Below are 24,947 nucleotides of genomic sequence, written 5' to 3' on the forward strand. Positions count from 1 at the left end.
ACTTTAGGTTTTATTCCACCTCTTTCTGTAATTTTACAACAAATCACTAGGTCTGATTCAATCAAGAGTTTGTAAATGTGTGGTTTTTCCTTTTTTGGGGGGGAAATGGGGGACAAAAAGTATTTTTATTGTGACATCTGAATACGCATTGACAGCTCAGGACACTGCCTTTAGTATCTTTTCCAACTTATTCATCAGCTTGTACTGTGATTTTTTTTCAAGAACACAAGCTGTCCCCAAATTTTCTGATATCCTTATTTTTGACTGTTGGCCTTTTGGGTCCTAACAGCTGAGTTTAATACAAATTCAATATCAATTCCTTCTAGAGTCAACTTATCTTTCTGGGCTTACCTGGTCTCATGCACACTCTTTTCCGATAATAATTTTCACCTAAGAAATGTCTGATTTCAACAAGTGAGCCATTTTCTTGAATAACAAAGTTGATAGGGAAGTGAGCATATAGAGCCCTCATCTTGTAATGAAAACCCAGGTTCTTATGTCTTTGATCATGTTATGTACTTGACTATAGATTGAGCACATTAAGGCAAGTTCTTTTTTACTTCCCCACCTCTTGGCTACCTAGAGCTTATTTTTTTATTCTTTCCAAGGAGACTGAGCTCAACATTGATATGGTTGAAATTCCTTTGGAAGATTCCTCTGAGACCCTTCACAATAACTGTCTTACTCTTTAAGAGAGATGTTGAAGTTTTCTGGGATGTTTACCACATGGTTGCTTGGAATGGTCTTCATTTTGTTAGTGAATGGGCCAAAAGATGGGGTTTTTCTCCTAATGTGTAGGATTTACATAATAATTTTTACATGTACATAGGATTTACATACAAGAAAATGTTTTCAGTCCTATTACTAAAGAAATGATAATGTTAAATGAATAGATCACTAAAAGGGAGTTGACCTCTGAGTAATAGAAAAGACAATGAAGACTAGAGAATAGATGATGTAACATACATCCCACACTTCTGTAGAGTCTGTAGACTTCTGGGACAGACCCTTGTGTATGTGGTCAGATGTCACTGTTTTAGATTTTTTAAACTCAAATTTCTTTGTCAGAAGGGAGAATCTAGTAATGATGGTGAGATTTTATTAATGCCAACTGTGTTCTGGCAGGTATGGAGGTAGATATATGACTGTACACCAATAAGTATACTACAAGTTAAAATGCAACAAAGGTACAGGAGAGATCCAGTCTTAAGAAATGTGGGGCTAATGACTTTTATTTTGGGAGTGTGGCTAAGGAACAGGAATGCTTTTTGGAGAATGGCATCTGATCTCCACCCCCCAAGGAGGCCTAGGCATTAAAGGTAGCCAGTAAGAGGCTGGGATGAGATCGGAGAACAATTAGTAGACCAGTTTATCTGGAACGGAAGAGTGCATGAAGCTGAGTAATATGAATTAAGACTGGAAAGGCAGGTTGGAACTAAATTGTGGAAGGCGTTAAATGCCAAGCTATGCTAAGAATATGTATTTTATATTGTAGGTTAATGGGGAGCTGCTGTATTTGTGCTTAAAGTTTTTAATCTACAGTACACAGATGTACTAATGAGACATGGAGTGCACAGATTATTTTGGCATCATTGTGAAAGAGGTGTGCTGGTAAAGTGGAGTGAGTAGAGGCCAGAAGATTCGTTAGGAAGGCACTTAGAACCAGGGTAGTTCAGAGTTGATGAGTTGATCTAGGACAGTGATGGGCAACCTTTTAAGCTTGGTGTGTCAAAATTGTCCAAAAAAACGAGGGTAACTCGGGTGGTGTGTCACTTCGAGAAAAATCATCTTCGGCATGGGGCCCCATACTTGATGTCATTGAAAATGGCTACGTGTGTCAGTGCTGATACGTGTGTTATAGGTTCGCTGTCACAGATCTCGGATCAGTTTTTAACCTGTGGTCCAGGAGCTTGGTTTTTTTCCTTCTCTTTCATTATAATTGTTTTCTTTTCTAATCTTACATATTTAAAAACATTCTGTTAAAAAGACCTATGATACAAAATAAATTAAGAACTTCTGATTTAGGTAATGATTGTTTGACTTAAGGTAATTGCAGTGCATCTAGGTGACATATTAAGTAGCATGTTGGGCCTAAATACAAGAAGACTAATTTTCCTGAATTCAAAACTTGCCTCAGACACTTAGTAGCTATGTGACTTAACTCTGCCTCAGTTTCCTCATCTGTCAAATGAGCTGGAGAAGGAAATGACAAGCCATTCCAGTATCTTTGCCAAGAAAATCCCCAGTGGGTCCATGAAAACCTGGACCTAACTGAAGAATGACTCAAATGTGAGCCCCCTCCTTCTAATGAATATATTCATAATACATTTTATATACACACATATATAAATTTACTTTTTTGTTGGTTATATTACAATTGCTAGGTATCTCACTCGCTCCTCTTCACATCCAGAAGGCATCAATGGACCCCCCCCCCCCAAATTGAATATTTTAGTGATGTCTCATGTTTCTATTTATCATTTTTCTCTGGGGATGGGCATTCTCAAGTTATTTTTGAAATATTAATTCTGTAGTTGAATATAATCATTGGGTTATACTCATTTCACTCTTCATTATTTCATGTAGGTCTTTCCAATTTTTGAATAACTTATGTGTTCATCATTTCTCATGGCATGTTAGTATTCCATCACAATCAAAGACCACAGCTTATACAGCCATTCTCCAACTGGTGGACATGCCCTTGATTTCTCCTTCTTTGTCACCATGAAGAGAACTGCTATAAATATTTTGGAACATAATGGTTTATGTAGAGTGGAAATTAAGGGGACCTTGGAAATGTCAAAGTTCTCCCTCTTTTACCACTTATTAAAAACTATGACTGTGGAAATCAATCATTTAAAATATAATGCTTTATTGAGAGAGAGATGGAGGAGTGGTTACAGAAAGCAGGACACTGCTTCAAGTTGTTGACCCAAGATCAATGCCCCCAAGTTCACCAAAAAAAACTCTTACTGATGGAGAATCCTAATGCAATCCAGCTTCCCTGAAGGGATTATAACATTTTTACAATAGAGACTGTGTTGAATAGTTTTACTTTGGCTTTATAATGAATACATTCAAGCTAATTAACATCTTCAAGAAATTGGAGAATAGCTCCATAATGGATACATCCAAGCAAATCAGTATTTTAAAGAAATGATCAGGAAGTTGGAGACAAACACCAGGAGAGTAGTTCAGGACTGTATTTATCTTGGAGGGGCTGATGAGAGGATTGTCTAGCCATTGGGCTAGACCTCCTGGAAGAAGCTTCAATAATCCAAATACAGAGATACAATAGGAGATACAATAGGAGAATCTTCTAAGAAAAAAAGGGATTTGATCCTGGATACATACTTTTTTAAGACCATCAGTCTGGGGCTGCTGCCTGGGGCAATTACCTGACAGACTCACTTAAAGTTGTAAAGCTTTTGTAAGGATGTGGGGGTGGGGACACTAACTTTTAGATATTAATAACTATTAATAACTTGAGAATAACACACTGATTTCTCCACACAGGTTCTTTTCCTGTTCCTTCATATCCCTGATTTTCCTGATCACCTTGGGAAATAGACCTAACAAATGGTATTGCTGGGTCTACTGCTATTCATACACCATTTTATAAAGCTCTTGAGTATAATTCCAAATTGTTTTCTAAAATGGGTGGATTAGTTCACAGTTTCACTAACAGTGTATTATTGTCCACTTTTTAGAAAATCCCTCTTAAATTTGTCATTTTGACCAATCTGATAGGAGATATTTCAGAACTGTTGTGATTTGCATTTATCTAATCCAGGGGTCCCCAAACTATGGCTTGCAACCACATTTATGTGGCTGCACAATGGAAAACCTCAGCATGGTGAGCAGTGATCTGGGGGAGGGGATTCCGCATAGTCTATACTGCTGCCAGGTTAGGGTTAGGGTTAGGGTTAGCCCTCCAATAGTCTGAGGGACAGTGAACTGGCCCCCTGTATAAAATGTTTGGGAACCCCTGATCTAATCAGTAGTAATTTAGAGCATTTTTCATATGCATATGGATTTGATTTCTTTATCCAAAATCCATTCTTTTTTTCTTTTTTTCAAAACTTTTCTGTCTTAGAATCAGTAATATTGTTTCTAAGGTAAAAGGTCATTAAAGACTAGGCAATTGAAGTGAAATGACTTGCATAGGGTCAGAGTTAGGAAGTATCTGAGGTCAGGTTTGAATTCTAGGTCCTCTTGACTCCAGACCTGGCTCTTTAACATGGTGTTACCTAACTGCCCTTGTTTATCTGTTTATTTTTTTAAACCCTTACCTTCTGTCTTAGAATCAATACTGGGTATTGGTTCCAAGGCAGAAGAATGGTAAGGGCTAGGCAATGGGGGTTAAGTGACTTTCCCAGGGTCACACAGCTGGGAGTGTTTGAGACCAGTCTTCTATGTATTTTAAAGTAAATGTTTTATTGACACACTATTTTTTCATCATCATTCTCTCCCCCAGCCCAATCTAAACCTGAAAGAAACCCAAACTTCTCCCTTGTAACAAGTATAATCAAGCAAAATAAATCCACACAATGACTGAGTCTGACAGGCTTTCTCTTTCTACTCTATTCACTGGCTTTGACCAAGAGGTGGGAATTATGATTCTTTGAATTGAATATACTTTTAATTTTTTTAAACCTTAGAATCAATACATTGAATTGGTTCCAAGACAGAAGATTGGTAAAGGGCTAGGCATTGGTTATGAAGTCCCATTGCTAGGAAATATCTGAGGTCAAATATGAACCTAGGACTTCTGTCTCTGGACCTGGCTTTCAATCCCTTGAGCCACCACCTAGCTTTCCCCTTAAGCAGACTTAGTCTTACACAGTTAGTTCTAAAATTTGTTAGTTTGTAAAAATTATCTTCCAAAGCTTTTCTGAATGTCTCCTTTTCCATTTCTTAAATGAAACCCACTAACTTCTAAAATTTGTTCACACACTCCCCCAAATTGAAGGGTACCCAGTTTGTTTCCGGTTCTTTACACAACAGAGTGGTGCTGTAAATATTTTTATACATACGAGTTTAAAAGATCATTTTCAGCAGGAAAGACAAATTCTAAAAATGAGAAAGTTTGTATGAAGGTTAGGGGACTAGAAATGGAATGCTAAGTTTCGGGAAACATGAAACTTTTGACAATTATTAGAGGGAAGATAGATTTAAATCATAGTGTAGGGTAGTTTTGAATCAGAATGTGGAGTGCTTTAGATACTACTAGTCTTAAGAGTTTGCATTTTCTCTTAGACATAAAAAAGAATGCCTGGAGATTTTAGTTTAGGAATGGCTTAGAATTAATTACATTGTATATAGTTTAGAAAAGTGAACAGTGTTATAGACAAGCCTCAACTAGTTTATAGAATAATGGTACTATCATCTCCCTTTTTTACTATAATCTGCTTTTATTAAATATAGCCCATTGTTAGAGTTAGTTTTGAGAGCTAAGCTAGGTCTTTCCATATAAAACGATTTACAAGAAGTCACACTTCAACATACTTGATTTGGAAGGTCATAATTGGCCATTCTATTTATCAGAGATCTGAAGAATTTCAATATTTTTTTCATAAAACTTTTAAGTTTGAAATTCTCTGTCCTTATTCCTTTAGAAGGCAAGAAATATAAAACCCTTTGTAAATAGGAAATTACATACAAAATAAATTCCCATGTTAGCCATGTTTTCCTACCCCTTCATCCTTCTTCATCCCCCCCCCCCCAAAAAAGCAAGAAAAAGAAAAAAATAAGCTTCAGCTTATATTTTGAGCCTAGCAATTCTCTCTCTGAGAATGGATAGCATTTTTCATCATGCAGCCTTTTGAATTGTGGTGGATCATTTTTGTGTTGATTAGGTTTACTTTGAAGTCTTTCCTAATTTGATTATGTTAACAAAATTACTATGTGAATCCTGATTCTATTCACTCATAGAAAACTTTTACAGATTTTTCTGAAAATCACCCTCCTCATTATTTATAGCACAATAGTATTACATCACATTCATAAATCATAACTTGTTCATTCCTCAGTTTATGAATATCCCCATAGTTTCTAATTCTTTGCTACCACAGTAAGCTACTGTAAGTATTTTTGTCCATATGGTTCCTTTTTCTTTTGATCTCTTTGGAATACAGGTAGTTGTATCGTTGGGTCAAAGGGTATTCAGTTTTCTAGGTCTTTGGGGATACAGTTAAGAACTATTTTCCAGAATGGTGGGATTAGTTCAAAGTTCCACCTAGAGTGCATTAGTGTCCCTTTTTTCCCCCATATTTCCTTCAGCATTTATCATTTTCCTTTTGCGTCAGCTTAGCAATGGTTTTTTTAAGGGGTTTGTTAATTAAAAAATTTTTTTTTTGTTTAGCAAAATCTTTTCTCAATTATCCTTTAACATTGAAAAAAGAAAAGATAAAAACCCTATAACCCTCTTTTGACACAATGAGTACTTTTTTGGTCCAAGAATCATGTCTCAAGTTTATACTGACTATCACTTTTATGTAATTTTCTTTTAAGTTATAGCAGTCATCTAAATTGTTCTCCTGAATTGCTTATTTGACTGTCATTTAATGCAAATTTTTGTTTCCCTGAATTCATCATATTTCTTATAGACATATTCAAATATAATAAAACTTTGTTTCAAAACATAAATATTTTTAGCTCCTGGAAAATACAAAAGTAGCTCAACAGTGTTCTGAGTCTAATCTATGCCAGAGTTTGCCATTCTCTGGACTAGACAAAATAGTTCATATGAAGGCACAAATGCCAACATGATACAAGGATGAGGGGTAACAGTCATGTTGTAAATATCCTTGACTAAAAAGTCTGTTAGCTATGATTGCCTTTCTCTAAGAAATAGTAATTATGGATTAGAATCCTTAAAAAATTTAATTTGAAACCACAAACTGCCATATTGAGAATATGTTCTAGATCATTAATAGTAAGAGAAATACAAGTAAAAAGTGTCACCTCACATGCTGCAGATAGGCAACATTAGAGTGGCTGTAGGAAGAGTAGAAGCTGTTGGTGAATCTGTGAAGTGATCTGACCATTCTGGAGAATAATTTGGAATTTACACAAATCTTTATCTTTATTGACAAACACTTAGTAGTGTCTGTGCAAGGTAAAAGGTAAGTTAAGAGTGGCCTTGGAGTCAAGAAGACCTGATTTCAATAGTAATAATAATAGTAATAGTAAATAGCTAAAGTTTATATAACACCTAGTGTGTGTTAGGTATTGGGCTGTGTGACAAGGAAATCACTTTAAAAGACTGATATATATTAATTTAAGGTCGCCAAAGAATTCAGCTATGTAATTCCTAAATTAAAACTCAAGTCAGCCGTCAACCTTTTATAGAGTTTAATTACAAACAGGAGGAAGAAAGGAATTAGAGAGAGAGAGAGAGGGAGAGAGAAAGGGGAGAGAAGGGAATAGGGCTTAAATACACCTTCTGTTTAGGCTGGGCCAAAAGGCCCAAGCCCTTAGATAGCTGAGGCAAAGAAAGGAGATCAGTCCCTATTACTCACATGACCAAAATGGAGAAACAGTCTCAGGGGCCTCCACCTCCAGCTTCCTTCAGAGCAGCTTCCTTCAGAGCAAGCACAACCTCTCAGAGCCAAAAAACTCTCCAACCAACCACCCTCAGTCCTCAGACCCCTCTATCTTTAAGGAAACCATCCAAGTTCCCTCCCCTCAGTTCTCACATCTACCATGTCTTCCCTGTGCCAATGGTGGCTCTAGCTTAACCCAGGACCGCCCAGAGGTCTGTGGCTTTGCACATGTATGTTGAAGGTCATATTCTCAAATAATTAAATCTTGATCCTTTGCTACAGCCCTTCCTAAATCCTGTTACCTTGAGTAGGGTAGAGATTGGAATAATTAAATTTTGATCTATGCTGCAGCTCTTCCTAAATCCTGTTAGGACTGAGTAGGGTGGAGATTGTAATTTCCAAGACCTGGTTCTGTCATTCCAAGTATCTCTATTGTATCAATTTTAAAATCAATCATGACTCAAAGAAATTCCTGTTCTATGCTTACGCATAGGTCAAAGCCCTTTCCATTTTTCAGCAAAAGGTTTCTGTCCTAAAGTAATCTTAAGAAGGGAGGAGGAGGAACCTCCCATGCCAATGGGGTTCACATTCCAATAGAGTTCCCACTATCAATAGGAAATTTTTCAAGTATGAAATTTCCCAATAGTGAAATTTCCAACATTTATAAGTCTAAGAAATTTTAAGCTTTACAGCTGTGAGCTTTAACTTAATATTACCTCCTTTGATCCTCTCTACCATCCTTTGTGGGTTGGTGCTATTTTTAATCCCTCTCATATTGTTGAAGAAACTGAGACAGACGAGGTAGGAGGGGGCAGCTAGGCTAGAGAAACCAGATCTGGACAAAGAAAATCCTGTGGAAGGGAGGTAGGAAGAGGAGAGGATGTTAATATGAACTGGTAGAAGAAACTCCTCACCAGACCTTCTCTAGACTAAAGAAATCTTAGGACTAGTTCTTCCTATCAATTGTAGTAGTTTTGGGAGATTAGACAAGGATGACAGTCCATTCTCTCTGAGACTTTACATTGCTTCCACTTGGGAAAATGAATACCCATACAGATAAATGAATGTAAATTATAGAGACATTTCTGGAGAGTAGGTATGGGGAGGGACATGACTTAGTTCTGGAAAGATCTAATGACCTCCAGGGAGCCCTGAAACCAGCTAGGGATTCCTAGAGGTGGAAGTGAGCCCTGAAGGAGCTCTTAATGGGGGAATTACCTATCTTGAAGACAGATTTTACCCAGGCAAAAGATTGGATGTATATATTGGGAACCACAAGCTAATCAGATTGACTTGAATTTAAAATGTATAAGTGAGAGAAAAATATGAAATCTGACAAGTTGAAGCCAGAAGTTGGAGCCAGATTGAGGAAGGACTTAAAAATGCCTATATAAATTGCTATTTTATCCTAGAAGCAAAAGGGGCCACCAAGGCTTCTTAAACAGGGAAAATAAAATAACATGTGCTTTATGAATGTCAGTTGGGTATCTGTGGTGAGGAGATAAAAGTCAGGGAGATCAATTAGTCCCAGTGAGAGGTGATGAAAACCTGACTGGGGAGGTTGTATGGGTGTCAGGATTTTCAGATGATGTCACTGTTGTCACCTGTGGAAACTGGAAAGACAGTGGTGCCCATGGAGGAAACTGTGTGTTTGCATTTTGTTTTGTTTTGGGGAAGGGTTGGAAGGCCAACTGATTGAGCTACATATCAGATATCCTAGCAAAGATGTTTAGCAAAGTAATTATGGGGAACAGGACTTACTTGATTGGGTAAGGGATATGAAGGAAAATGAATAAATAGAATTCTGAGGTTGTTGTACATGTGGGTTTAGAGGATGGTATTGGTATAGATAGAAGAGGCTTAGATTTAGTGGAAAGCTAATGAGTTCCATTTTGTATTTGTTTTACCTGATGTCTCTCTATAGTACTAAGTTTTGCATAGTTTTATCTAGGTGAGAATTTGAACTCTGGTTTTCCTAATTCTCTGAACTTAGTGGAGTTTGGAGTTAGTTGGAGGAGCTGGGTCTCTGAACTCAGTTCAGGAGTTAAGAATTTCAAGCGTACTGGAACAACTCAGCCTTCCTGGGAAGGACCATTCCAAATATTATTAACTACTCCAACATCTATAAAGGTTGGAGAAAAGGACTCTTGGGTTCATTGCTCACATGTGAAGAAAGCATTTTCGGTTGAGACTGATTGACTATATTCTATCATATTCATTGGAGATAAAAATCCATTGATAAGTGGATGATGTTTTTAGAGAACACATTGAATTCATGATTTTTCCTTGTTTTTATTATTGCCTTTTCTTTTATTTTGATTAGAATATTTGATTTTTTTTTCTCATTTCTTGTACTAAAGGTACATATAATTAACATTATTTTTTTCCTGCAGTAATATAAGTTTAGTTAGTTTGTTGTAGGAGTTGGATCTCTGAACTCAGTTTAGGAGTTGAGGATTTCAGTGAAGGACTGGAGTTTTGCTTGGGACAAATCTTGTGGTGAGGATTAAAGACATGACTAGTCTCTCTCTTAAGGCTCTCTCCCTTTCCTTAATTCCTTCATTTGTATTAATTAAAATCTCCATAAAACCCAGCTGACTTGGGTATTTTCATATTTGGGAATTTTTCCCATGGCGACCACTTACTTTTGATTTAAATCAAGACACTAAAAAATTATCTTTTATAGTTTTGGCAATTCACAGTCTTGAAATCCACATTTTTGCGGTTACAATATCTAGTGCTCTACCCTGTGAGCCACCTAACTGCCTTTGTTGTATTAATTTTTTTTTTCGTGAATGCCATATCACTATTGATTAAACTTATCTTTTCTCTAAACTGCTAAATCTTATTTTCCTGAAATATGAAATGCATTGCAGATTTCCTTTTTCACTATCACAAATGAACAAATTATTATGATAGCACAGTAATGGCAAACCTTTAAGAGACTGAGCGTTGTGCCTCCCCCTGCCCCCCAGATTGCTGGGTGTCCTGTCCCTGGTGCCCCTCTCCCCTGCCCCCCCCCCAAAAAAAAAAAAAAACACAGTGGAGGGAGAAATCTCTCTTTGGGCTGCTGTGCAGGAGAGTGAAGTGAAAAAAATTGCCCTCATCTCTGGTGAAGAGGGGAAGGGGAGTGGCCCCCAGCACTCCCTTACCCTCCAGCTCTGCTGCCTGTGAGCCACCCACTCCACTCCCATTGGGCTCCTAGGTGGAGGGGTGGGGGATGGGAAAAATGTCTGCAGACAGGATGGAGAGGGGGAGGGGAGCAGCTCCCCCTGGGGCCCTTTGCCTTTATAATAATGAGCACTGGGTGGGTAGAGGAAGGCTGCAAGTGTGCCATAGGTTCACCCATCCTTCTTGTTTGTAGATATCAGCAAAATGAACTTCTTGTTCATTAGTTCTGCCATCTTTTGAAGGATGAAAATTTTCTTTAAGGCAGGTCAGGAAATTATTGATTTTCCTGATTTTGAGTGAAGAGAGCTCCAACAAATATTCACATAACTGAAGTAACCCATTTCCCAAACTCCTATTATATTCCATCCATCAATCTTATTTTTCCTTCCATATTGTTTTTATGTAATTTCTTGAGCCCTGTCTTTCTCTTGGGTTCTTGGATTTTCTTATGAAATATACTTTTGATATGTATTGCTACTCATTTTTTTTCACCTGTCTCATGTCCTTGCTTTTGAAATTCATGCTCTTAGAGCTATATTCCATTTATAAGTTTCAATTCTAATAACATCTTTTTTTATCACTTTTCTTATTAAGAATCTATGTTGGTATATAAATGAGACTGAAATGTAGGTCGGTCTATAAGATTTTAGTCTTTCTTAAAAAAGATTTTTAAAAGAAAGATTTTATTTTGCCAAATACATGACAATTTTCCACTTGTGTTTCCTGAAGTTATAAGATCAAAATCTTCTTCCTTCATGCAAAATATACCTCATTGTTGTAAGAGAATTCCCATATAAAACCAAAACCCACAAATAAATACAAACTAAAGTGGGAAATAAAGTGTTTTGATCTCCTTCCGGCTACAATAGTTCTTGTTCTAGAGGTATTATAGTATTCTTTATCATAAGTCCTTTATTGTTGTATTGTTGAGAGTAGCTAAGTTCTTCACCTTGATCTTTCTATGATATCGCTATTATGTACAATGTTGTTCTGGTTCTGCTTATTTCATTCTGCATCAGTTTGTGCAGATTCTTTGAGTTTTTTTCTGAAATCATCCTGTTCCTTTCTTAAAGCACAGTTGTATTCCATCACCATCATATGCCACAATTTGCTTAGCCATTCTCCAGTTGATGGACATCCCTTTGCCACTACAAAAAGAGCAGCTATAAATGTTTTTGTACAAGTAGATCCTTTCCCCTTTAAGAAATCTCTTTGGGATACAGACCTTGTAGTGGTTTTATAGGATCAAAGGATATGCAGTTTTCTAGCCCTTAGGGCTAAAATAGTTCCAAATTGCCCTCCAACTCCACAACAATGCATTAGTGTACCTAATTTTGCTATATTCCCTTCAACATTTATCACTTTCCTGTCATATTGGCTAATCTGATAGGTGTGAGGTGATAACCTCTGAGTTGTTTTAATTTACATTTCTCTCATCAAGAGTGATTTAGAACATTTTTTCATATGATTATTGATAGCTTTGATTTCTTCTGAAAACTGCTTGTTTATATCAAGATTTTAGTTTTTCAAATAGGCATACTTGCAAAAAGTTTCTATTAAAGAAAATATACCTTTTTAATATAAAACTGAAAAGTTTAATAATCTGCAAAACCCTATCATTTATTAAGTTGCCAGGCTTCTAAATCCAGAAGAAAATTTAAAATTGTATTTCTGCTAGGCTAATATTGAAGTCAGTTTTCCTAACACTTTATTATAGTTTGGATTTGTATAATTGAAAATGTTACCCTAAAAAAGAACTACATTTCCTGGGAACCCACTGACTTCCTGTCATTATGTACTGTTAGATTTTAAAATAGTGGAAGGCCATAAACTGTGGCATTTAAAAGAGTTGGAGCCATTAACTGTGATAATTAAAATGGTTGAGGTCATAAACTGTAGTGAGTTAAAATAGTGGAAGATATAAATTGTGATAAATATAAGCATGGGTGAGTAAATTGTGACTGCAGAAAATGTTTTCACTACAGTGTCTTGTTTTAAATCAAATATAAGGTGGTCGCCAGGGAAATATTCCCAATTATGAATATACCCAAGTCAACTGGGTTTTATAGAGACTTTAATTAATAATACAATGAGGAATTAAGAGAGAGAGAAAGAGTAAGAAAAGAATAAGTATGAAGGGCCTTAAGCCAACATGGCCTAGACCTGAGTCTTAAGAGAGAGAGATCAGTCAGTCTTTTATCACTCACCACAAGATCTGTCCAAAGCAAGGATTCTAGTGACACCAGGCCAGTATCATCTCAGCTGCTTTCACCAGTTCAATCCTCAACCTGAAATGTCCCCGAGAGAGTCTCGAGAGAGAGCCTTCAAGGCAGCCTTTCCCAGCTGCCTGTTCTAGAGAGAGTTTTTCATCTCCTTTTGAAGGGCATTTTCTCCTTTGTCACCTCCCCTAAATTCTTACATCTACCAATCACAGTAGACCTTTTTTTCAAAGGACAGACCTAAGAAGGTGTGAACTTTTGAGTAATTCACACCAGGAAAGCTCTGAGTAAGTTTTTCAGCTCTTTGTTCCTTGTAAATTCACAAGTTGCCTGACCTTTATAGGTACTTAGCACCCCTTTCTAAAAATAGGCATGGCTTAAGTATGGGTTTAAGTACTTTTTCATTGTTTCAGCAAGGAGTTTTCTCTTCTAAAGCAGTCTTAAGTACAGGTGGAGCAGAGGTCTTCCCATTTCTGATGTAAGTAGAGTTCTCACTTTCCAAATGGGGAATGTCCCAGTAGGGAATTGTTCCAATGGAGAATTCCCCAATGGGGAATTTTTTAAACATTCACAAGTCTGAGAAATTTCAAGACTCACAGTACTTCCTGTAGACAGAGGATATTAGCGAGTGTGTGGTCCTCTTGGGTCTCTTTCTTGAGCTTGCAGCCAGCATGGTGGCAGTGGTAAGCTATGCCTGGGGATTTTGAAATGGCTAATCAGCCCTGGTACATGTTTTTTATTTTGTGTACTCTTTATTCCTTGATTTCTAATTATCATTAATAAACATAAAATATATTATTTTTATTATTGACATTAATTTAAAATTTTACAGAATAAACTCCCCCACTTTTGAAATGATCTCATTATTCAAAATGAAGTATTTTATATAAGTAGATTTTTAAATTTTTATTTTCTATTCATTTATTTATTATTTTTATAAGTTATAAATTTATTATGTATTATATAATACATATATAATAATATAATATTGTGTGATATAAAAGATTCATCATATAATTATCTGTCTGCAGGAAACATAAGGAGTCTTAAGTAAATGGTGAATATAGGCACATGAAGAATGTTTAGTTTACTGGCCTTATTTGGCAATTTTTTTAGAATGATTCACTAAGTCCTTAAATTTTTCATGGTTGATTTTATGGAGGGGTTCATTACAAAATGTTAGGTTTGGCTTTGGAGGAGATAGAAAAATGTGATAAAGTCCCATTGCAAATATTTAGCCAAACTAGGGTCTTTAAATATTCTTATGAATGAAAACCTAGCATGTATAATGCAAAATAAATGAATAATATTTCCAAATAAGGCTGCCCTGGAGTTTACAGGAATAAGACTTAGCTTCTTCCTGGTACTTTTCTGCTGTTGACAAGGATGGGTGAATGAATGCCTGCGAAAGGTGGTTGTGGAGAAGTCCTCCTCCCATATGGGACACTGCCCAAGATTATAAGGTCTTTTTCATTACCTTATTAATAACACTGTTGGCGCATTTATTTATCTTGGCCTTTTTTTTTTTATAGCAATCTTCTACCTCTAGTTTGACATGTGTCAAGTTAATTAGTTCTGTGTTTGGTTCAGTATAGCAACGAGTTTACAGATTTATTTCCTTTTATAGATATAATTGTAGTTTACATTTATATAGCATTTTCTCCTCTTTACCCTTGCAATATAAATATTACAGATTATTGCCTTTAAGTGTGTGACCTTGTCCAAGTCACTTAATTTCTATTCGCCTCAGCTCCCTCAACTACAAAATTAGGATAATTATAGCAATATTTCTAAACTGTTTAGCATGTTGTCTGACACATAGTAGACATTATATAAATGCCAGTGATGGTGATGATGATGAGTAGAAATAGCATCAGTAGCAATATTATTTGTATTTTACTGTGAGAAACTAAATCTTAGATCTTAAAACTTGGTTTTCCTTTTTTTAAAATAATTTCATTTTTTTAAACTAGTAGAAATCTGTCTTCTTTGTCCATTGAAAAACAATGAAAAATTAAACCCCTTTCAGAAACATGTATAATAAAATAAAATTAATTTCCCCATTGGTCATGTAAAAACAGTCTCGGCACTTTGAGTCTTCCACTCTATGTTTCATCTTTAGTTCTCTGGAATTATGTTTGGTCATTATGCTGATCCAAGGCCCTTGTTATCATTGTATACTTTCTTTTCCTGACCATATTTACTCATTTGTTCATCTAAGTTTTTCCAAGTTTCTTTGAAATTATATTCATAATTTCTTTATAGCATACTGTTTTTTTTTTACCTTGTTAAACCATTCCCTAGTTGGAGGGCACACTTGATTTGAAGCTACTTCCAGAACTATGAATATTTTTGCATATCCTTTGTTTTGCTAGGAATAATCCCTCCCTTAAGCTATCCTTTCTCTAAGTCACTCTTTTCCCTTTCCCCTTCTCTTTACCTCTTAAATGTAATATATTTTGGTACCTAGTTTTAAAAATATTCTCCCTCATTTGTCATGTTCAGATAAAAGTAGGGCCCAAGTGTCAGCCTTTCCCTTCTAGACCTTCTCCTCTCTACCCCTATCATATGATATTTCTCCTAGCTTTCCTCTCTCTTCTTCTAATGTATTCCTCTTTCCCTGTCTTTCCATTCTTAAAAAAAAAAATCATTAAGACATAGAACAGTCCTATGCCTTCTGTTTAATTATACTTCTGTGGCCTCACCTCAGATGATAATTTCAGAGGGGAAAACTATCTTCTTCCTATTTTTTAACCCTTATTCTGATTTAATTTTTTATATTTCTCTTGATGTACTTTTGTATGTGAGCTTCTGTATTAATTTCTGGTCTTTTCATCAAAAATGATTGGAACTTCTATTAAAGGTCCATTTTTTTCTCCCTCCTATAGGGTTATACTCAAGTTTTGATGGCTTAAGTTATTCTTGGCTGTAAATGTCTTTGCCATCTTGAATCCCATATTCCAGTTTTTGTATTTCTTTATGTTGGTGGGTGCTAAATCATCTCTAGGCAGCTAGATGGTACTGCAGTATATAGAATGCAAGACTTAAGAGTCAGGAATAGTTGATTTCAACACTGGCTAAATTACTGAACCACTGTCTGACTCAGTTTCCTCAACTGTAAAATGTGGATAATAATAGCACTTGCCTCCCAGGGTTGTTGTGAGGGGGAAAAGAGATACTTGTATTCCCAACTATTACTCTCTAGCTACCTTGAAATCAGATTAAAGAGCTGTCTAAACAAAAGTTGTTGCTATTGCTGTGATGATGGTGGTGATGATGTGTGAGATCCTGACTACATATTTAAATTCTTCATTTCTGGTTGCTCCCTTGCATTTTTTCTTTGACTATGATCCTGGGATTTTTTACTTTGACATTTCTTTTAGGAAGTGACAGTGGATTCTTTTTATTTCTATGTTTCCTACTGATGCTAAGAGATCTGGGCCATTTGCTTTTAAGATTTCCTGAATTATAATGTCTAGAAGGGGCAGCTAGGTGGCTCAGTAGATTGAGAGCCAAGTCTTAGGGATAGGAAGTCTCAGACATTTCCTAGATGTGACTGGACAAATCAATTTAAGCCCTATTGCCTACCTAGTCTTTACTACTCTTCAGTCTTTGAACCAATAATTAATAGTGATGATGGATGGTAAGGTTGTTTTTTTTTTAAAGAAAGAAATGTAATGTTTAGGCTTCTTGTTTCCTTATGACTTTCAGATTGTCCAATGACTTATAGATTATCTCTGCTTTAACTGTTTTTGACTATAACTACTTGCATTTTTCCTATTTTTTTAGTCTTTTGACTCAATATTTCTTATTTTCTCATGAAGTCATTATCTTCTTTTTAGTCCATTTTGTTTTTAAGAGTTTTTTGGGCTTGGGCAAAATTTTGTATTTCTAGTTTTTGTTGTTATCTGTCATCTTCAATTGTGTGGAACTTTTGTGACCCTTTCTGGAGTTTTCTTGGCAAAGGTACTAGAGCAGAATGAGGAAACTGAGGCAAATAGGATTTTTGTATATTGTGCAAGACCATTTCTTATATTAATTCCCTTTCCACTTCTTTCTTTCACAACTCCTATTTCTTTTCCAGTGTCTACTAGTGCTCTCATTTCATTTATAAAAACATTTTGAAAATTTAAAAAAAAATTCTTGCTTCATCTTGTTTTGAGAAATTATAGTTGAATTTGTTTTTGAGTCATTGCCTTAATTCTGGGATTGTCTCAAGTATTGCTCTCAGCATGATGATTAGAATTTTTTTTCTTTTGGTTATGGGATTCTTTTTTCATTTGTTCATTTTTCCAGACATTTTGTGACTTAATTGATATGATAGGGCTCTCCATATTTCTGAAATGAAAGTTCAGTCTGTTTTCATTTTCTCTTGTTCTGTTTTTTATATATTACTCTTAAAAAGCTATTGGCACTTTGTGATTTTATTAAAAGTCACAGAGTGCAGTAAAGTACTATTGGTTTCAAAAGGAAATCATTGTCTAATATTGTACAATTTGTTTTGTGTAAGACATTCTAGGCACTGAGAATTCAAGAATGAAAAATGATGTCACCTGACTTAAAGGAAGCTAGAATGTAGTTGGGAAATCAAAATGTGGGCAGATAAATTAGTATAAGAGAGAAAATGACAGAACCAAAGGAGAAATTAAAAGTAATCAAGAAAAATTTGATGATGTCTTATACTGGGAAGAGGGGACAGTTGAGGAGGGAAAAATCAAGGAAAGCGGTTTTACTAGAAGTAGACTTTGAAGAAAGAATGTTAATAGAAGGCAGTATCATGAAGGAAAAAGACCACTAGATTTTCTATCTCAAAACCCAGGTTTAAATTCTGGCTTTGCTATTTTGAGGACTGCGGAGGGGGGTTATACTGTATGACTTCTGAGGCCCCAAACCTGTCCAGCTATGATTCTATGACCCATGTAGCCTCTAGCAAGCAACTATTTAAGTATATTTGTATTCTCAGTGCTTACTTAGTTCATAGGTACTTAATATCTGTCTTGATTAATCTTGACTAAATTGATTCTTTTGTCTTTAAAATTAGGGTGTAACATAAAATAGTATTTGACTTTTTTTTTTTTGAAACCAGATAATAGTGTTACTTGGATTGAACTTCAATTAGATGTAAAGCTTAGTCCCCTGTCCCCCACCCCCACTAAAAATAAATACATTTTAAAAAATGAGGCTGTAAAACCTTTAAAAGCTCTGGGAATTTAGGCAAGAGGGTAAGATTTTTGGCTAATGAAGACAAGATTTGCGAACAACTCATTATTTAATTTGAATCAATGTATAATATGAAATAAAATTGCAAAAGTTTATTGGAGTTTACATCAATGGACTTATTTAATTACCAGACTAAGCTATTTCATTTAGCCCATGTCTCTCTTTTGAGCTTCATTCCCATACCATAAATTGGAAATTTCAGACTAGATGTCCTAGAGTAAACTTAAATCTAGCATTGACTAAATTTGAATTATCTTTTCCCCTAAACCCTCTCCCTTCTCCTGAATTTCCCTTTTTTTGCCAAAGGTACCACCAATTTTCCAGTGTCTCAAGTTCATAATTTTATAATTATCCTCAGCTCTTCACTCTTTTCCCTTCACCTCCACCCCCATCAGTGGCCAAGCCTTGTCATTTCTCTTACTAGTATACTCACATCCAACTCTTTTCTACTCTTATCATTGCTGCCTTAGTGTAGATCCTCATTACTTTTCAACTAGATTATTGCACACTCTTAATTGGTGTCCCTGTCTCAATTTTTCTCACTATTCTAGTCCATTAGATATACAACTTCCAAAGTAATTTTCCTTAAGCACAAATCTGATCATGTGACCATCATACTCATCAAACTCAAGACTTCTTATTGGCTCTGGAATAAAATACACATTTAGCTTTAAACACCCTAAACAATTGGCCCTCACAAACACTAATCTCATTGAACTGGCCCCTCTCTTTGTCACCCATGATACTCCATATGTGATGTCTATTGTATGAGATAGGTACTTAGCAAATACTTGTTGGCTGATTCCAGAAGTAATAAAAGGACACTGTCATTCCTGTATATTAGGGAAAGTTATTTTGGCAGTTCCTTTAAGAATGAATTGGAGAGGAATCAGATTCATAGATGTACAGGAGTCCCTAACTCCACTTTCTAACTTTTTAAGATGAGGAAAACTGAGGCTCAGGGCCCTCTGATTCCTGAACCAGTTCTCCTTATACCAGACCACATTAGTAGATAGAGATATTGGACTAGATAACCCTCTGTTGTGAGTTATCTCATAGATAAGTTTGCCAAAGGGGAAAAAGTATAGAAAGGTGTGAGAAACTGAGACAGGCATAGAGGCTTAGGTGACTCCAAAACTGGGGTGGCAGAAGAGAGCCCTAACTTGGGCTTCATGTGGGTAGACACCCTCAGCTCACACTTGGGTTTGGGCCCAGTTGGTCACTCTTAACTCTGTTAGCCCATCTTCTGAGATGACTATAGTGTGTGGCTGCTCCAGCTTCTTGTAGCCAGGGAGGCCTTGAGTGCCGGGTGAGCACCTAGAGGTGAGTGAGCAGCCCTGAAAAGGCTCAGCAGGACCTCATCCCTAAGTCCTCCTTGAAGACCCCACACATCTTCTAGATCCTAGTATTCTAGTGATTATCATTAAGTCATATAACCTGTCAGAACCTAAATTTCTTTTTTTTTTCTTTTTCTTTTTTTTAAAACCTTACCTTCCTTCTTGGAATCAATACTGTGTATTGGTTCCAAGGCAGAAGAGCTATAAGGGCTAGGCAATGGGGGTCAAGTGACTTGCCCAGGGTCACACAGCTGAGAAGTGTCTGATATCAGATTTGAATCCAGGACCTCCTGTCTCTAGGCCTGGTTCTCAATCCACTGAGCCACCCAGCTACCTCCTGAACCTGAATTTCTAATGAAAAGGGGGCTTTCAGTACCCACACTTCTGTTTGTTGTTAGGAAAGTACATTAAGAATGCTATATAAATAAGAGAAGTTTTTAAGGCTATATGAAATCAATCTCTCCCCCTCCTCCTCATTTGTTGTCTTAACTCCTTTGTTTTCTATCCTCTCTCTGACACCTTTTCTTTTCCCACAGAAACTCGGTGTTCTTTGGTAATCACCAAACTTACCTAGGATTGCTATTTTTCTTCTTTTTTTTTTGAGTGCTTCTGTCTTATCTCTTTCTTATGTGAATTTTCATACTAGGTTGAGGGTGACCAATGATTAATCTTTCCCTCAAAAACATTTTAATTAAGTTTATTAGTATTCATTAAGCTTTGTAATATTTGAAGAGGAGAGAATCATTCAGTAAAATATCTTAAGCACCCATAATGTACTAGGCAATGGGAAAACAAAGACAAAAAAAATCTTTGACCTAAAAAACCTTATGATCTATTGAGTTGTGGGTGGGGCAGGATAGGTAGTAACTACCATGTGATTCTTTGTAGAATGTCTCCCTTGAAGAATTTTTTGATCAGTAACCATTTTATGCTATTTATTGGTATAGCAGAAGGAGGAAGAAACCATAAACCCATAGATTTGAATTTTTAGGAATGGCTTTGACCTAGCATTCCCAGGTAGTGGGTGTAAACCCCAAAGCAATCAAAGGCAATTAAAAAAGAAAAAGGTCCAGTATCCACCAAAATACTCATACTGGGGTAGCAAAAAACTGAAAACACAAGTCAGTGTTCATCAATTGAATAATAACTGGGAATACTTTGGTATGTAAATTCAATTTTCTAGTAAAAATTAGCAAATAAGTAATTCACAAATTCCATATATATTGTTTCCCCCATTAAAATGTGAGCTCCTTGAGAACATGAATTGTGACTTTTTTATTGGTCCCTCTATCCTAATTCTCTGCCCATTCCAGTTCATTCATTATTCTTTAGTCAGCTGCCATCACAGTTTTCCTAAAAGTTCATATCTGCCCATATCACCTTTCAGTGGTTCCCTATCCCCTTCAGGTTCAAACATAATGTACTCTGGCATTCAAAGCCTGTCATGACTTCCTCTCTCCTCCTATCCCATCTCCATACCTCTTCAGTTTTTTTTATGGCTTTCCCACATAACTCTTTAATTCTGATATTGGCCATGCTGTTCCTCCTCATCTTCCCTACTTGGATTTCCTTCTTTACTATAAGTCCTATCTAAAATTTCCCATTCTACAGGAATCGTTTCCCATTTCCCCTTAATTGTATATTTAATAGTCCATCTATTGATAATTTCCCAATGGAACCTCTATCTTGTATATATCTTATTACATAGTTATTTGAATGTTCTGCCCCCTTTCCCCCATGAGATCTGGAGTTCTTACTTTTGCCTTTCTTTGTATTGTTAGCCTTTAGAAGGGTGCCTAGCACATAATAGGCACTAAATAAAATTTTTATTGACTATTTGTTAATAAACACTTGAAATGGTTTGTTCATTCATTACCATGTTCATTTCTCTTTTGTATTCGTTTGTTTTCTCGTTTGTAAAATTAGAATTTTAAGACGCCTTTTAGCTTTAGAAATTATATTTTTATGGAGTTTCCTGGAATTATTGTATTGTCCTTCATTCTTAAATCATCTACCAATGAGTAAAATTCTTAGAAGCAGTTATGCAAAACAGTATCTGCTCCTCCTAGACTTGAGAGTATTGTTTTGGCGCCATCTCTGGGTGGAGAGAATGAATTAACATACTCTACCTTAAATTCAAGGATTTAAATTAATTTGATTTAAATCACTAGAGCCTTGGCTGTAGCATAGTAAGTTATTAAGAGTGTAGTAGATGTAGAAATTCTGGATTTGAATCCTTCTTTGGTACCTACCAGCCTGGCTGTTTGTCTATGATCCCTTATCTGTAAAAAATGGGAATAATGTTCATAGATTTAGAAGTGGAAGGAATCTTGGGGGCCATTGAGTCCAACTAGCATTCTATTAGTCACTTCCTTCTCATCTAAGTAAAAAAAATAAAAGCTGCATAATTCAGAAAGATACTTAGTTTAAAAATATATTTCAGAGTAGCAAAATATGAGATCCAGAAAAGATTATATTGTGTTTATGGTTTTCATGTCCGTTTAATTTATTAAAGCTCAATTCTTTGAAAATTGGTGATCCATGTAAGAGACATAATATAACTTCCTTTAACTAAAATACCTGTACATTTAATTCAAGAAATAGTTATTGAAATTTTGCAGTTTTTATAAAGTATCCCTTATTAGGTAGTGGTTCTACATAAACATAATTGCAGTGGGCAAAACTCAGTAGTATTAAATTTTACATTGAAATCAAAGCAATAATAGAAATAAGGTCATCTGATTAAAAACCTAGGTATGTCCCTGCTTTTTATTTTTTTAAGGTATTTACAAAGGAGAATAATCACAATTGCTTAACAAGTTAACTTTTCAGTAATCTAAAATCAGCAGATAGTTTTTGAGTAGCACTATGTGTTGACATTAATTAAAAAAATTGTATTAAGACATTATTAGTGGATGGTTGAAGGAGATTGAAGTTTTTGGCACTTATATCAACTCCAACAAGTATTAGATCTAATTTTGTTTGGTCCTAGAAGGCAGTAGTAAGACCAGTGGTTAGAAGTTGCAGAGAGATTTTTGCTTGAGCTAAAGGAAAATTTCCTAACAGCTGTCTAAAACTGAAATGATTTTTCTTGAAAGAGGGAGTAATATTCCCCATTGTTGCATGAATTCATTCCCCACTCCCCTTCTCTTATCTATACTCCACCATCCCACTCTCAACCATCCCACTCTCCCCCTCTCTCTCACCTTATGAAATGAGATACCTCTGAACTGCTTGTGATTCCATTTCATTGCCAGCTACTTCTTTTTTGATATTCAATGTGCCTTATTTTGTGCAAGACTTTTGTTATTATTCATCATTAGCAAACTGCCCATTTTCCCCTATATATCTTTGGCTTTTTTTTTTTAAACTCTTAAATTTGGATGAGACTGTTGTGTATCCGTAATTAATCTCTTTAGTCTCTTTAATGATCTTTCCCCATCCTTTTTGAAATCTTGAGTTTTATAAGTACAATCCTATTATGCTTGAACTGTTTTTTTCCCCCCATAAACTCTCCCCTCAGGGAATGGGGAGTGGGCAATCCTATTTATTCTCTAATCACTTTGAAATCTGATTTCCCCCAAATATAGGGTCCTCATTAGGCTATGCCTAATTTTTTCTTTCTTATATATAAGGAGTTTTGAAAAATAGTGATCAATTTCCCCCAAAGTTCTAAGCCTTTCTATTTCAGTAACTATACTCTGTTTATTGGTCAGAATTACATATGAAATAATAACTGCCTTTGCTCTTTTGCCCTTCCTACGTTATGGGGGTGGGAGCTACCCCCTACTCCCTTATAAAAAATGAGTAGTGCAAGCAAAAATTTAGAAAGTTTGAGCCTTGTATCTCCATGCCATTTGTTAAACCAACCAGAGTGGTGTTTGGAGTTAAGTGATCTTTTTAAAGATTCCCTTAACACTTTAAACATCTTTTAGTACTTAGATATTTATAATTTTAATGAAATATAGATTATTCTATAGGATAATCCTTTCTTTTACCATTATTCAAGTAATGATTCTCCATGTATAACATTCCCTCCCCTTCCCCCAAATAACAGAAACATTTTTATTTTTAGGATTTGGAATTCCATGGAGTAATGAGATTTTACTTTCAAGATAAAGCTGCTGGAAACTTTGCTACAAAATGCATCCGTGTCTCCAGCACTGCTACAACCCAAGATGTCATAGAAACTCTTGCAGAGAAATTTCGACCTGACATGAGAATGCTGTCATCTCCCAAATATTCACTCTATGAAGTGCACGTCAGTGGAGGTTAGTGTATCTTGATTGGGTTGTTTTTTAAAAACATCTTGAAATTGGTTATCTTTACTTTTGTTAGAATACATTGGCACCCAGGAAAATAGCTCTTATATACAGGGTAATCAGTGCAGTCAGTAGTATGCTGATCTTATTTTACTTGGTTTGCATTTAAAACATTTATTAAGTACCTTTTAAAGCAGAGATAAATAAGTGATTTCTGACTTTTTGGTGCTAAAGATACTGTAGTGAATATATAAGACATGTAGACAACTCAGATAAAATAGAAGGTGACAAATAAGGCACAAACATTCTTAGCATTTATTCATTCATTCATTTATTTATTTATTTTTCAGCTTCTTTTTATTGGTGAAAGAGGCCATCATTTGAGAATAGGAAGACACCTAGTGTTTTGCTCAATTACTTAAAGACTTTATTATTGATTCTTTGAGAAAATTTGACATCACAATGGACAGTAGGGTGGTGGCAGGAGCTGTCCAGCACCTTCTTGAAGAAGGAACAAGACAGGTCCTCGTCAGTGATGTGGCCAGGAGAATCAAAATGTTTTTTAGTCACCCACTCTTGCAGCTGTATTTTGAAGCCAAGTTAGTAATGTTTTTAAAAAACAAAACTGACTGATAGAGCAAGTTGTAAAGAGAGAAAGGAAAGAGATTTCACAGAAACTTTTTGAGGGTTTTCTCACCAACTTTGTGGTCTGCCATAAACTGTGATGATTGAAATAGTGGAGTCATAAACTGTTACAGAGAAAAGAGTGGTTGGTTTAAATTGTGACTGCAGAATATATGGTTTCAAGACAGTGTCTTGTTTTAAATCAAACATAAGGTGGTCTCCAGGAAAAAATTCCCAAATATTAAATATACCCAAGTCAGCTGGGTTTTATGGAGATTTTAATTAATACAAATGAGGAATTAAAGAAAGGGAGAGAGAGAGAAAAAGGGAATAATGAGAAAAAAGGCTAGGCCAGCTTAGGCCAGCCTTAAGAGAGAGAGATCAGTCAGTCTTCAATCCATTCACCACAAGATTTGTCCCAAGCAAGATTCTAGTGTTCATAGAGACACCACTTGCCTCCTCCAATTCAGCTTTTCCCAGCTGAAGCTCTCCAGAGAGTTCTTCTGAGACAGTCCCCTTCTCAGCTTTTCATCTCCTTTTAAAGGGAATTTTCTCCTATGTCACCTC

The 24,947-nt window shown here is 35.8% G+C and overlaps 1 protein-coding gene and 1 pseudogene across 34 annotated transcripts in view; one reads left to right on the top strand and one right to left on the bottom strand.

The window, feature by feature from the left end:
* The window catches only part of AFDN (afadin, adherens junction formation factor), a 184,250-nt gene that overhangs the window by 46,704 nt on the left and 112,599 nt on the right, over positions 1-24,947 (top strand). For all 34 annotated transcript variants that reach the window (XR_008916722.1, XM_056819025.1, XM_056819026.1 and 31 more), the window contains exon 2: positions 23,570-23,765. Coding sequence is in view for 33 of the 34 variants with exons in the window: in XM_056819025.1 (XP_056675003.1) it covers positions 23,570-23,765 (196 nt within the window). In the remaining variant the exon portion in view is untranslated. The remainder of the gene's footprint in view (positions 1-23,569; positions 23,766-24,947) is intronic.
* On the bottom strand, positions 188-750 carry LOC130457487 (60S ribosomal protein L9-like; annotated as a pseudogene).

The sequence above is a fragment of the Monodelphis domestica genome, chromosome 2 (genome assembly GCF_027887165.1).
Source record: "Monodelphis domestica isolate mMonDom1 chromosome 2, mMonDom1.pri, whole genome shotgun sequence".
Lineage (NCBI taxonomy): Eukaryota > Metazoa > Chordata > Mammalia > Didelphimorphia > Didelphidae > Monodelphis > Monodelphis domestica.